The sequence below is a fragment of the Manis javanica genome, chromosome 7, assembly GCF_040802235.1.
Source record: "Manis javanica isolate MJ-LG chromosome 7, MJ_LKY, whole genome shotgun sequence".
Classification (NCBI taxonomy): Eukaryota; Metazoa; Chordata; class Mammalia; order Pholidota; family Manidae; genus Manis; species Manis javanica.
The window spans coordinates 106,991,323-107,006,839 of NC_133162.1; the positions used below are offsets into that span (position 1 = coordinate 106,991,323).

At 37.7% G+C, this 15,517-nt stretch overlaps 1 protein-coding gene across 1 annotated transcript in view; it reads left to right on the forward strand.

The window, feature by feature from the left end:
• Positions 1 to 15,517, forward strand: part of THSD7B (thrombospondin type 1 domain containing 7B) — a 905,223-nt gene that overhangs the window by 437,927 nt on the left and 451,779 nt on the right. The window contains exon 7 of the mRNA XM_037020802.2: positions 924 to 1,121. Coding sequence (XP_036876697.2) covers positions 924 to 1,121 — 198 coding nt within the window. The remainder of the gene's footprint in view (positions 1 to 923; positions 1,122 to 15,517) is intronic.

The following is a 15,517-nucleotide window of genomic DNA, read 5'->3' on the forward strand; positions in this document are numbered from 1 at the left end:
AGTTTCTGTCATTTAAAAGTAGAGAGATTTCATATAAAAAATGAAACACAAATTGGAAATTGGATTGCTGGTCTCTTAGACAAAAATCAGAAGATTTGACAATAGAGGATCCACATTCCCTCATGACAACACTCAACACAAGTTGAATAATAGCCAAGCATTTAGAACAAGTACATATCCTCCATTTTGCCACAGACCCCACCACTCCCTACAGTCTCATGGTTAAGTCATTTCCCTCAGTTTGTACCTTCTTGACTCCTGTGACACTGAGTTTGTTAACTTTATCGTTTGAATATGTAGGCTTGTAGCATGTAAGGCCCATTTATAGCCTTATAATGGTGAGACTTTGGGCCCTAGGACCATAATACATATTTTAAAACTAAATAATAGTTCAGGGACCCAAGTATAGCCAGAGTGTGGAGTGCAGTCCAAAGAAGTGCTATGTTCACTGGGTAGTCTGACCTGGAAATCTCAGGATATGAAGATGTAAATGCTTAGGCTTCATGAATATTCCAAAGTATCAACTAATTTCTACTTAATACAAAGTAACAAGAATGTCAAATGCAATGGCAAAAAAATTTGGATTTATCTTTATTTAGGCTATTTCAATGAGTCATTATTTCTACTGGTTTACTGACAATGTTGGACATGTGCGACTTATTATTCTGTTTATGTCTGACCTCTCCAGGTTGTAAACTCTTGGAAGACAACTTTCCTGTTCTAGTTCTCTTCCATTTTCTTTACTTTCCACTCCTTATTTGCCCTGTCCCCACCATTTCCCAGAAAATAAAATGCATCAAAATAACACACTTTAGAGTTATGGGGATTCAAATAAAAGTTCCATTTCTTTCCTAGCTGCTGCTGCTTTTCCTTTGCTGGATAAAGATGGAATCCTGTGAAACTTTTGCTCTTTCTCATTTAAGGATTTAGAATGAGACAGCGCCATGTCCTTATGGAAGCCATGGGGCCTGCTGGGAATTGCCCTCATTTGGTGGAATCTGTTCCTTGTGAGGATCCAATGTGTTATCGATGGCTGGCAACTGAAGGGATCTGTATCCCTGATAATGGAAAATGTGGCCTGGGACATCGCATCCTGAAGGCTGTCTGCCAGAATGATCGAGGTATGATACAAAGAAACACGTGCTGTTAAGTGACACCTGCCAAGTGACACAATGCCACTCTCTAACAGTCATTTCCCTGATGCCTTTCCCACCCTTGAATATTTATACATTGCTGCAAAGCAAGCTGCCTTAATATGGGGCCAGCTACTCCATGACCTAAATGCAATACAGTGAACCTACAGATTTCTCTGGAGTTTCCTGATTTATTTATGACAGAAATTATCTGGATGGTCTTCAGTGTGTCAATATAAACCAAGTTTTATTTGCCTTTTTTGTGGTTGATATGTAACATGATTTTCCATATTAACAAGTACTACCTTGTAAAGATTCCAGAGGTGCAACTCCCTCTAAGTTAAAAAGAAAAAAAATAACTAAGCTGTATCTTTTCGTTTATGTGACATTAGACTAGATAGAATCAGTTCTAGATATAAACATTTCTAAAGAAACGTTTTTAAATATGTTGTCAAGATTTACAAAACTAGTAACAGTGGTGTCTTTCCTTTGTCACCAAGATTCTAGGACAATGGTTGTTTGAAATAAAGGGTGAATTAGAAAATATGTAAGTCGTATAGAAATGAAATGAATGAGATTTTAAACCTTTATTCTACAGTTTAAAAAAGAAAAAAACCAACCTCAGTCTCTTGGAAGAATATGAAGTATGTGTGTTAATCAGCTCTGCCATGAGAATTCCTATTTATATCTCCCATGATGTGTGGCGTGAACTGTTTTGACTTAGCAAGTGAAGTAACCCACAGAACGGAAGGAAAGTACAAATTGGGTTCAGAATGGTATCAGCATCCACACGGGGCTGGCATCGAGTATTGCGCTTCCTGCTCTTCCCATCCACCCAACCCTCTTTGCTTTTCCTATCTCTCCCTCCCTTTCCTCCCTCACTTTTTTCCTTCCTTCCTCGCTCTTTCTCTTCTACTTCTTTTCATCTGTCCTTCTGCTCTCTTTCTTGGTAACCGCTGCCATAATTAGACAAACGTTTTAGCAAGTGACTCCTCGGTGACCTCATGCAGCTAGGTGATTGTTTAATGAACTAGAGGGCAACAGTAGACTTTATTAGCCACAGTTGTTTCTGACTAAATAGTTAAAACAGAGAGGCATCTAATACCACCAGATATTTTTGAATTGTGCTAATGTATGTGCAGTTTATTAACAGAGGCAACTAAGATCACTTTAGTATCTCTTTGCTAGGAATTCAGGAAGTTTTACAGGGGTTGAAAAGCTGGGCTCTCGAGTTAGCAAGGTTGGAATTTCAAGCCTGCTACTCACCTGCTGGATGATCTTAGGAAAATTGATTAACTTTTGGAGGCATCCTTTCCTTCAGCTGTAAAGTGAGGGTAATAAAACCTACCCCTCACTCTCAGATTGGGAGAGTTGAATTAGTTATACAAAAGTGGTTAGGGAAGTACCTGGCACATAACCATACAAAATAAGCTATATAGCTTATAGCTTATTTTACTTGTAATATATATGTATTGCTGTGCTCTCTCCTAGGGGAATTGTGCAAAGAGCATTCTTTTTTAAAGTGAAAATAATAATGAGGATTAGAATAACCACACTACTTCTCCCAATCTTCAGGTGTGGAAACAAGATCGTTTATTTGGTAAAGACTCAATGACAAAAGACTGTCCTACTTAGTCACTTCAGTATTGGAGGCTTGTCATGACATATGATGACCACAGGTCTGGGTCGTTCTTCCACAGTTTGTGCTGTGCCTTCCACATTATTGCAGAGCATGATGTTATATATAATTAGAAATACCTATTTGGTCTCCATCCCGTTTAGGCATGAGCTTCCTAAAACCCTTGGAATTTCCTGAGCAATAAGAGCAATGGAAGCATCTTCTGTTGAAATATTTGGTCTCTCATCCTCAGTTCCTGAAATCAGAGCCATAAAATTGAAATGATGTCTAATTTTTCACAACAAGTATCTTTTCACCACAGCTGGGTTTTGGAAATGAGGTGACTTTTGGAAAGGCCCACAAGGTGGGAGCTGCTTGCCAGGGGAGCCAATCACTAATAGAGGGTTGGGACTTTCATTCCCACCCCCTGATTTCTGGAGAAGGGAGGAGGGCTGGAGGTTGAGTAAGTCACCAGTGGACATCATTTAATCGGTCATGCCTATGTGATGAAGCCTCCATAAAATGGAAAAGGATGGGGTCTGGGAAGCTGCTGGGTTGATGAAAATGTGGAGATTTGGGAAAGAGTAGTATGGAAGCTCTGCACCCTTTCCCCACACTTTGTGCCCTATGTATTACTTCCATCTGGCTGTTCCTGAATTATGTTCTTTCATAATTAACTGATGATCTAGGAAGAAAAATGGGTTTCCTGAGTTCTGTTAGTTATTTTAGCAAATTAATCAAACTCAATGAACAGGTCATGGGATCCTCTCATTTATAGCTAGTTGGTTGAACATATGGGTAACAGCCTGGATTCGAAATTGGCATCCTCAGTTGGCGGATAATTGGAACCACTAATTTGTAGCTGGTTGTTCAGAAGCGCAGGTAATCTGGGCTTGCAATTGGTTCTTGAAGATGAGGGCAGTCTTTTGGGACTGAGGTCTTTACCTGTGGAATCTGATGCTATCTATAGGTAAGTGCTATCAGAATTTAGTTGGCTGGTAGGATACCCAAGTGGCTCAGAGAATTGTGTGGTGTGGTGTGGGAAAATCTCCCCATTCCCCCCAATCCACAGGCACAATCACACATTGAAATTGGATGCAGAGCCCTTTTCACAGACATACTGACTTTCCCATTTTACAATAGTTCCAGAGTTTAATTGCTTATTCCTGTGAAATGACTGATTTTTAGCATTGATTAGAAGTAGAAATTACTACTGGCTCTTTGTGATTTTTAAATAGCTGGATGACTCCATCATTTGCAGGGCATCAGCCATGGACATGATTATGAGAACATGCTGGCCTCCTGATAGCTGAAGCAGTCTTTGGTCTAGTGAGAAATTGAAAGTGTGGTCTGGTTTTACTTTTTGAAATTCAGTTTCTGTGAGATTTCCAGATGATTGATGGTAGAATTTAGCAGAGAAGTACTCCTGTTTGACTCTCCACATATTATCATAGTCTTTCCATACCTACAGGAATTGACAGAACTATTGACACCCATTTAAATGCTTGGAGAGAAAAAAAGGGTTGAGATATATTTAATAAGCCCCATGTGTATTTTTTTCATATCATATTTGATAGTTTTCTTTTCACTACTCTGAGTTTACTAATTGTCTCATTGGCTTTTTGTTTCAGAATTTATTTAGAGCTAAATGGATGAGACCAAAAGAAATGTCTTCTTTTTGGCTACAAAAGCAAAATAAAACAAAACTCATTGTAGACCTAATCAGGCTTGAGGTTTGCTATAATTTGTAAGGGTAACATGCTTTGTCCCCTGTTTTTTGGCTTGTCCATATTGACTTACTCTAAAAGGAACATTTAGCATTCCTGCAAAATACCTATATCCTGTTCAGGTTGGGAGCCAAAAGATTTTCACATAGCTGCAATCAGAGTCTGTTGGACTTTTGACAGCATTCTGATGGGCATTATTTGTGCCACTAGAAAGACATATTTCTCTTCCCCAGAAGTTTGTTCTGATCATTACCTTGGAAACTTCAAAAATAAACAATCTATGCCACACTGAAGCCAGAAAGTAACTGGAAACAGCAATTTGATACATCTAAGCTTCATAGGTTAGTTTAAGAATGTCATCTACTTTGGATGACCTAAGATCCAAATAATCATCTATGAATTTCTACAGCTTTCTCTGTAGCGATGTGTTTTTGCCCATTCTCTAGTGTGATTTATTAGAAATACTGCAGAGTCAGTCTCATTGAAGTTCCTATTTCTCACCCAGCCTGTGATCGTTGCAAATGACGATGTGTTAGTAATATTTGTTTTCAGGAAGAAATAGATTATATGTATAATAGAGTATATGAAAGAGTGTTCTGATTTGGGATCTGATTTCTAATATTTTGATTGTCAGCTTTGAAGTCTCATCATTCGTATTACAGAATCTTATCATTAGTATGGGTCAGTAGAAGTACTGAATATACAATATCCATAGGTTTTTCTTGTCTCATTGACATGTTTCCTACACATCCAAGGGATATTTGAAAGTAAATGGAGTGTGAAGCCAACGGCAGGCCCAATCTATTTCTCCCTTAGATTACCAAGTTAATTTACTGTTTTAAATTTTGTTTCTCAAACGTGTAACTAGTTAATTGTTGTTGGATGTCACTGGCCATTGAGGAAGGCTTACCGCTATGTGACATCTTCCCAGAACAGGTTAGGGAAGTCCCATAATGCCAGGGCAGTAGACAGCATTCCCAGGAGCTGGCAAGTGACCACACTAATCATCTTTCAGGTCTCCATAATGCAAAGTGGGCAGATAATATCACAGGGTCATTGAATAAACACCAGAGGGCCTGCTGGAGCAACCAGACTCTGAGTACCCACCACCTGCTTTGCTCCATAATTTGCCAAATAGACTGTCTTGAAAAATAAAAAGTATCTTTATATGTCAGCAAACATCTTTATTCAACGATACTGCAGTGTGCATTCTGTCCCTGTAGAAAGCACATACCCACAGTGGTGAAGAGGAAAAACACTAGGAAAAACAAAGTTCACACGTTGACAGGTACATGGATGGAGCTAGAGTTCCCCATTGTTGCAGCAATGCCCCTTTGCAGGCAAGGTTCATTTCTCACAGTTGTACTAGACCTTCTCCATGCAAATATTTTCTTTAAATAGTGTGTATATTTGCATAGAAAGCATAAGGAATTATTTCCTGCCATTACTATGTTTTGCTTCTAGTTTCAGAGGCATTTTTCTATGAGTTCTTGCCTTGAATCATAAACTTTAAATAATCAAAAAATGTGGTCTTTAATCTTGGCTAAAATAGCATGTGCTTATAAGCATGTGCTAGTAAGTACCCATAGGATGACTTTAACTGGTAGAGAGGGTGCTAGAATAATCATTTATATGATTTGGATTAAAATTTTTAAAAACAGTTTATTATCTATGATTAGGAGTTTTGATTTGCTTGTTTTTTCTTTTTAAATTTCAAGAATGTTCTTTGGATCACCTGTGGGAATATGGTCAAAGTCCATTCAGATGAAAGTTATCTGTTAGAATGTTTTGTGAGTGAAGAGAATTCTAAGTAGTACCCCTTTTGTGTTTTTGAGTTATTATGTTCTACACCCTTTGATGGTGCTAGATCTCGTGTTAGTTAACAAGTACTGCTTTATTCTCCTTTGGATATTTTTTCTTTTTCTTGCAAGATGTTCTAACTACTATTTCAGCACAAGGCTTATTTCCTTCTATTTTAGGAAGAACAAGGAACAGATTATTTATCTGGTATTTCTTTACCACACAAGTATATTATGCAGTGAATCAACCTAGTAAAGAGACTCTACAAATAAGGGCCACTGCAGAGATTATAGAGCCTCTCAAACAAATTTCAAATATAAATTTTCTGAAAGTTTTGAGCAATGGCACCTTGGTTGAAATAAGTATGTAGTTTATTAAGATGTGCAATTTGGTAGGGATAACAGTAATTGGGATTTTTTTTTAAAGAAAGTTAACTATTATTTTCTTCTTATACCATTCATATTTTGTTTCTACTTTGAGTAAAAGACACACACACACACACACACACACACACACACACACACACACACACCCTTACCTTTTCATAGGTTTGGGAATCTTAGAACTATATCACCAAGTGTTCAAAGGGATCAAAGGAGGGGAGGATAAACATGGGTGTGCATTTTATATTAACAATGCAAACTCAGAAAATGACTTTTTGGAATGTCAGACGGAGTACATGCTGTTGTTTCCCACATGATCCCCTTCGCCTTTTACCATTTCTGTGTGTCAACCCCAAAATTCCAATGGACACCACCTATTCCTCTTTGTCTAAGGAATTTCTCTGGCCACTTGAGCCTCCTTTGCCCACATTTGCAATCAGAAGTGCCAGGGAATTAACAATCCCAGAGAGCAGACTTCAACCAGTGATTAACAGTTGGTATATAAATACCAAATCCCTTGTCCCTCAGATAGAATAACCTTGAAGTGTATGTTCTGTACTGTTTCATAGAGTTCCTAATGAGATGGAGCTTCACTAATCATGGTGGTGACTTAGCTGGCCACACGCCCTCTATCAGCCTCCTTTCTCTTCTGTGTCACTGCTCCATTTTTGCACTAGTTCCTTGACATTATTTCCCAATAAATACTTGCCCAAGAATTTTTGTCCTAGAGTTCGGTTATGGTGTAACTCAAACTAAGACAAGGATCCTTGAGAAGGTGCTTAGGATCCACTGCCATTGGAGATACAGGATCCAATTCTAATCATACCACATTGATGATAATATTTAAAGAAACACTTACCAAGGAAGGAATGATACAGTCTGTCATGAGAACTTATTTGATATTTTAAACAACCCTCACTATTTATCAATTATTCAAATGTCTGAAGTACTTTAGTATACTGCTTCTGTCTCCCCTTTGAAAATATGAAAAACATTATAGAATCACATTTCTTTCCCAGTTAGGCAATGCCAGTATTGTCTGCCATCTTGCTAAGTCTTGTTTTCCAACAATTGAGTCTTTTTATGACCCTCAGGGGAGGCTAGGTTATTCATATTTTCATTGCATAGTGGATTTCAGAGTGTATTGGAATGTTTCTGAGTAAGTACAAGAAAACCGATTTCTTTGGATGTTAAAAGAATTATTTGTGTAGGAAAATGGGGCTGAAGTGTTTGGGGAAAATGTTGCCCTATCTCCTTTGTTCTAGGTCAGTGGTCCTAAAACTACAGTGTGCATTAGAATCACCAGGAGGGATTATAAAACCACAAAGAAATTGGCCTCCGCTCCAGTTTCTGATTCAGTAGGTATGGGATGGGGCTTAAGAATTTGTATTTCTGACAGGTTCCAAGTAATGCTGCATATGCTAGTCCAGGGACCATACTTAGAAAACAGAGTTGTAGTCAGCAGAGGCCTTTAGGCAGCCTCACAATAGAAACAAGGAACCGTAAAAGGCATGTTTTACCCTTAGTCATAATCAGCAGTAGTATTGATTCTAATCTGTTGTTTCTTGTTTTCTGCTGGGGAAGTTATTCTTGAAATCCATGAAATACATTGCAGTCTTTCTAGAAGCAAGCAATGAGTAAATATTCTTTTATTTTTTTATTGTTACCTAGATGGATTACTAAAAGATCAAATAGTGGAAAGCAATAGTGTACTCTTGCAGAAACAGAAGACACGTAATGTATGAAATGAGTTATTTAGTCTTAGAAGAGAGAATTTTCATTTTCAGCAAGCTCTCTTTTCTCATACCACCAACTGGTAGTAAGTTGGTGTCAATGTCCTTACCGAAGGAAGTGTGGGGATGACAAATACGTTGTATTAAATTTTGAAACGAACCTGACATTGTAGTTGAAAGTGCCGATAAGATCAGGCTGCTATTCACACTGTGGAATCAGACTGCAAAGATTAAATTTAAGAGTTCCTGTAGCCAAATCCCTCATTCGCTTTCATTTAGATGTCTTGCAGTGAAATTAAAGGTGAAGCTTTAATAATGCTTGGCAGTGAGGGAATCCAAAAGATAAAAATAGAGACTTGTTCTAATCAGTTTCCTCTTCCATGTTTGACGGCAAGGTGGAGAGTAGATATGAACTGGTGAATCAATTTAAATGCTGAAGAGAGAGGAACTGCAGTGTGATTTTAAATAGATTTACTGTGTGTTATCTGTTTATAAACAGGTATGGTATTTTGAATTACTTCCTCTTTCCACCCTGTTACATCACTAGACATTGCAAGATACCTTTTGTTTTATTCTCTGTTACCAAGATTCTGAGGGAAATAACTATATTAGTATCACTATCCTATTAGCATTTCACAATCAGACTAAATACAATCTGATTTTTCCAGATTTTAGTGTTTAGAAGTAGCTTAAGGTAAATTGCTCTCTGACTTCCCCTATACCTCTCATAGAAAGGCTATCTCCTTTTTCTATCTCTTCTGAAATTCTCACTGGGCAGTCTGCTCTCTGTCCCCACTCCCTATGATTCAAAAGCCAGTGAATCATAGATTAAATGGTCAACCCAGCCTTTCAATGGGAATTAATGGGAGATGGTCACCCTTGCCATCACTTTCAACCTTCTGGACACACTCCGAGTTTCCCTGTTCTACTGTGTATTCCACTAGTGTTACTAACAGGGGTTAGTTACAGCATTTTGTTTTCTCATTCTGAAGTGCATTTTAAAATGGGATTTGGCTGCTTCATAAGGCCTTTGGCTGGTGACTCCTGACTGTATCTCCCCATTTTTCTCTCTGTGTAGACATAGAAAAAGTAAAGGGCATGGATTCAAACACAGTTCTAGTATGATGGAGTAATTCTCACTGCTAGGACAGCCACCGTGACTAGAAGAGGAAATGCAGTCAGAGGCTTTCCTGTACTGCACCCATTCGAGTGTTTCAGAAAAATGTATGAACTAAATGAACTAAAGCTCCCCTGTAAAGGCCCACCCATCCCATACAAAACCAATTAGAAGAAAATTTTAATTAGACTTTAATAGGTGAGAAAATTTTCAAATTTATAAATTAATCTGTTCATATATTTTATCTAAGTGACATCAGTCAAAATTAAGAACTCATAGTGTATAATCCCTTGTGCTGTGTTTTCCTTCTGTACTTACTGAATGTCTGCTGTACCCAAAGAACTGTGTCATTCTCCAGGGACAGGGAACTAAGGAACAGGCATTAAAATTGTTTTAGGGAAATCAAACCTTCTATTTCAAAGAAACATGAATTAAAAGAAAAAAATGTGTTGAAAGAAAATATAGGGATCTCTTAAGGCCTGACACTTTTCTTACCTATGGGTAGATTTCAGTCAGCAGCAAGCATCTAGAAAATCTGCAGCTCATAGCAAGTGCTACCTCCACCTCTGGTACTTCTCCGGTGGTTTGCCTCCATTGTCAGGATCACATTGTGCTCTCGCCTGAGTTGCTCACCATCTGTCCTCTTCCTCCTTTGGCTAATTTGTACTCATTCTTTAAAGTTTGGGTGGATATCACTTAGGAAAGCCATCACTTCACTCCCACTCTACCTCCTTTAAGCTGGTCTAGATTCTCTAGTGAATATTTTGGTTAATACCTACCTCCAGTTATAGATACAGTCAAATATAATCCTACTTCCTTTATAGATGATTTGTTCAGAAATGTGTCAGGTTAAATCTACTGGGGCCAGTGGGATATGAGAAGGAGGGGCATGAACAGGGAAGGGAGCTATTTCAGTTGATGCTATTAGTACAGCATATGATCAACAGGTCATGTGGCTTCAGGGAGAAGGCAGGAGGGCAGAGATATAAGGACATTCTGGGTCCTGGAAAACAATAGTTGAGCCCCTGAATCAATAGTCTGAGCACTGATTGTAATGTAAGACAATAGATTTCATCATTATAAAAGCCAGTTTCTATCAGGGTTTATATCAGCCACTGCAGAAATCATCATAATTGATGGGGTGCCTGTCTTCAGTGTTCTCATAACACTGTGATTCAATTATCAGTGTCTCTATCACATGGTACTGAAATTATCTGCTCACTTGTCTGTTTTTCCCATTTGACTCTTAGATTTTTAAGGGCGAAGACCTTGACTCACTCATTGTTTCTTTCTTAGCATGATGTCAGAGTGTCTGGTATATTAGGATACACTCAATAAATATTTATAGAACTTAAAGAAGTTATTTCAATTCATTTGCACAATAGCCCAATATGGAATTATTATTATTATTTCTAATTTTACTGATGAGGACATTGTAGCCCAGAGATGTTGATAACCCAGTTACTCCGTCAGTAAGTTCTAATGCCAGAACTTTGAACTCCAGACCTGGGACTCCAAACCAGTGTCTGTACTGCTTTGTCCATGTCAGCAAACGCCTATCACTTGTGCCGACAGCATTGCCAACACCATGTCTCAGGCCCTTGCAATGACTTTCATTAGTTAAGATATTGTTTTTTTGTGAAGTGAGAATGCTGCCTTTAAAATCAACCACTGCCAGCTGACAGGTGTTGGCTCCAAAGAAGAAACCCATTTCTAGTTGTACACTAAGCCTTTGCCTCTTCTTTTGTTTGGTCTAAACCAACAGCAAAAGAGAGAGATTTCCAAGTACAATGAATACATAAAGCCCACACGTGTTTCCTTCCAGCACAGAGTGCATTTGAGTTAGATATATAGTCCTTAGTTATCTAGTTTCCCCTGGCAACTTTAGTTCTAATCTTGATCACATTCCGACAGCTAAGCAGTATAGAATTTATGCACCATACTGGTTTGTGAGTAAAGAGAGAAGCAGGTTCTCTGCAAAAGGAGATACCGCAAACCACAGAGGAGGAGGTAGAGACAGCTATGAAGGGACCACCAGCTTTTCACTCCTTCACATTAGAGGTATGCCTACAAGAAGGCAATCATGGAACTGCTCAACGTTAAATTGTGAAGTTTGTGGGAGTTTGTGAAGTTGAAGGAGTAAAAACCAAGCAACAGTCTGTACACAAAAGTGGTCCTTCATATTACATTAGAGTTTATTAAAATAAATGTAAATAGTGATTTGATGAGAAGAGGATGTCATCTCCCTGGCACGTATTGTTCTACAAGACAAACAGAAACAGATAGAAATTAAAGATAATACATTTTGGCCTAACACGTGGATGCATGTTTCATTTCAGCTGCCTAGCAATGGTAACTAGGGTCATGAGGTCATTGTCACTGAAAGCATTTACACAGAGCTGGAGCCCCCCTCTCAGGGTTACTGCAGTGGGAATCACCACATTGTTCAGCAAAAGAAGATAGATCTGTGGATTCTCTATTGCTACATTGGACAGGATGGTTGTGTGTTATTCTTGATTTTTCCAGACTTAGGATCTCTGACTCTTCCCCCATAAAGTCTCAGTGGTATCCTGCAATCATTATATTAGCCCAAAATGACCTCACATATTTCCAATCACACCACCAGGAGGATTTCTCTTTCCAAAGTTACCAAGAAAAGGTTACATTTAATTTAAAAAAATAAATTTTAGATCTAAATCAATAATGAAAAATAAGATGAGGAAATTGAAGCATGTTTTAAATGTATTGAAATTAAAAGCAAACAGCTGAAATAAGACCATGCTGTACAATTTTAGATTTCAGATTTCAGGAATTCACCTATCTAGAAGGGCCAGTCAATTCCCTGATTGATAAATAAAGCTTCTTATTTCATAAGGTGTTCCAGGAGATGCAGGAGGATTATCTGAGAGGTGAAGTGTGACTTGCTCTTGAGAGGAATAGGAAGGCTATGGGAGTGTACTTATTGAGATAAGTAGAACGCTGTTCTTTAGAAACTTGGCAGGTGCAAAATCTCAAAATCATTTCCATCACAAGTGCAGCTGAGAGGAACAGTATTAGTCCAGATACTCTGAAATCTTTCTCTGGATTAACTCCGGGAAGAGGAGAGCTACGTCCATGGAGCACAGAATATTGACAGCTTATGGAACTGTTTGTACAGAATCATTTATTGCTGTGAGATCAGCTACCTATACTGTGTCAGGTTATAAGACTCTTTCCTGTGAAAGTCATGGTCATTTCTTCAAAAGATATGAGAGTTAGGTCCTTTGCACCAGCATTCTGTATGAGGATTCCTAGGAGAAATGCTGGCCAGCCCTAAATCAAGCATGCCTGTCCCTCTCTTTATCATATGGCCGGCTTCTGTTGAATGCACCCTGGAGAGTGTACTGTTGATGGACTCCCACATTGCCTCCATCCTGGATTCCCTTCATGGTCCTCTATTAGTTTCTGTCTTTCTTCTCTTCCATTTGAATGTCATCCTGTATACTTGATATAATCCTTATATTCCCCACTTGCTAGATGTGTGACCTTGAGCAAGATTTCCTTGGCATCTCATTTTTCTTGAGTGAAGTAGAAATTAGAATAGAACTTACATCACTGGATTGACGTAGGTATTGATTTGATTTATGTCAAGTTCTTAAGACAGCTCCTGGCATGTTGTCACTCCATAAAAATGTTAGCTATTTTTTTATTATAATAATTACCTTTTTTCTTTAATTTAAATAAGCTGCCTTAAATACTTTGGACTTAATTGGTGGCATAAATTAATGGAAACGATAACTGGCTTTAGGTAAATAATTAATCTCTCAGAGGCCTAGTGTCTACACTCATGGGAATAGAACACTATTTTATAAGATTTGTATTATTATTTTTTTACTTCTTATTTTGAGCTAATTTTAGACTTACAGAAAAATAGAAGATCTGTAAAAACAGTACAGAGTTCCCTTATATCCTTCACCCACCTCCCCCATTGTTAGTTAACACCTCTTGTAACTAACCACAGTTCAGTTATGAAGAACCAGAAATCAGCATTAGTACAATATAGATGGCTATGATGGTTAAGTAAAATAATATAAAGGCTTCTTGGAGGGTCTTGCAGCTATTTTGATTTTTCCATAAGTTGGTTTTGTCTGTAAAAGTAGAGTGTCTGGTAACCTTCAGTCAAATTAGTTTGATGATTGAAAACACTGTATAAAAATAATGATTGTAAAAAATTTAGCACTTTTGAACTGGAAGATACATGCCTGACCCAAGCTTCAAGCTTAGATCACATTCATGAAAAGAATGACTTTTACCTTAAGTTAATTAAAGAAAATGGCTTGGCAGCAGCACAATTTACTATAAATCCTGGCATATCCCTGGGGTCGTAGGGAGGAAACTTAGTGGCCCCAGGCTCCGATTGTAATGTGAGCCAAGCTACTATGTGATGTGCCATAATTGTACCCAATGTCAAAATTCAGGACCTAGGCATTGATGGATATAGGTCTTTACATGCAACAGGAAAGAACATCTATGGAAAATCAATTTCTTTGTTGTGAAAAATGACTCATTGTCATTCCTAACATTTTACTTTGGGCTGATTTCATTTTTAGAGTTCAAATTTGTTTATGGTGTGCAATAAGGATGAAAAATGCATATGTTCTCTAGTGGTTTTGATTAAAGATAATGGCATCTTCCATTTATACTACTTTGTAGTTTTCAACACACTTAACTTTCAGTTACATTAGTTCGATTTTCTCTTTACAACAGCTCTGCATGATAGTCAGGAGTTAGTGGCTTACCTTCATTTAATGACAGAGGAGATTAAAGACGAGAGGTTGTATGATTTGCCTGAGGTTACAAGGCAACTTGTGCTATCTTCTTACTCCTGAACCAGTATGTGTTCAAGGTCTTCAGCTACTGAATCCTGGGATTCTTTATAGGAACATGGAGATGAGACAGCTATTATTAAATAATGATACAAACACACACATATCTGAGAAATTGACTAATATTTCTATCCCTTATGTAATCTAGGGGGTATTTTTTTAATGCATATCTATTTATCTATACATCTATATCATCTATGTCTACATCTATGTATCTATATACATATATGTAAGTATGTATGTATATACACACATGCACACACATACACACACACACACACACACACACACACACACACACACATATATATATATATAGCTAAATCTAAGACTCTGACTCCATAGACCAGTATCTTGGGGAAAGGAAGAAGGGAGTCAGGGAGGCAGAAATAAGGCAGAATAACAGAGTACCCACTGTACTAGAAATTCATTCATAGTGGAGGTGAAAATAAGCATTTGGGGATATGAGGCTTTAGTCCCTCACCCAAAATGAAATTATTGGGAAGAGTTCTTTGTTCTCTTTGGGAATATATGTACTTATTTATAGTCAATGAATGAATAATTTTAGTTTTTGTTTTGTTTTATCAGTCCCCAATTGATTCATGAATCACAACAAATAGTGTAGTGTTACATTACAAAAAGCAAATATGACATGTTTGATGAAATGTTTGTGTACTCCCAAAAAGGAGTCCCAGAAATGGCAAACACCTACCCAAATAAAAGCAAGCTCCTCACAATAAAATCAACGTATTAAAAACAAAATCTTATGAAAGATGACAATCTGTTGGATTTTCTAGCCACAGGGAGGACTGTGAAGTTTTATCCTTGGTGCTTTTTAAAAACTCTGTTCAGAAAAGCAAGAAGGCTTAGGAATAGGACAAAGAGAGTATAGGTTATGCTTCCCTATGAATGGCAGAGTAACAATTACCACCACTACCACCTCAGACAAAGCATGAGAATCCCGAGAGGGAGCTGAGTTGTGATGAAAGAAGTCCATTGTTATTTATTTTCCATGAGATAATATCTTGTGCTGATTAGAATGTTCAGCCACTATTGCCTTTGTTGTGTGGTACTACATATGTTTCAGTGTTTCTCAATTTAGGTAGTTGATTTTAATTACATATATATATTTTCTAATGTA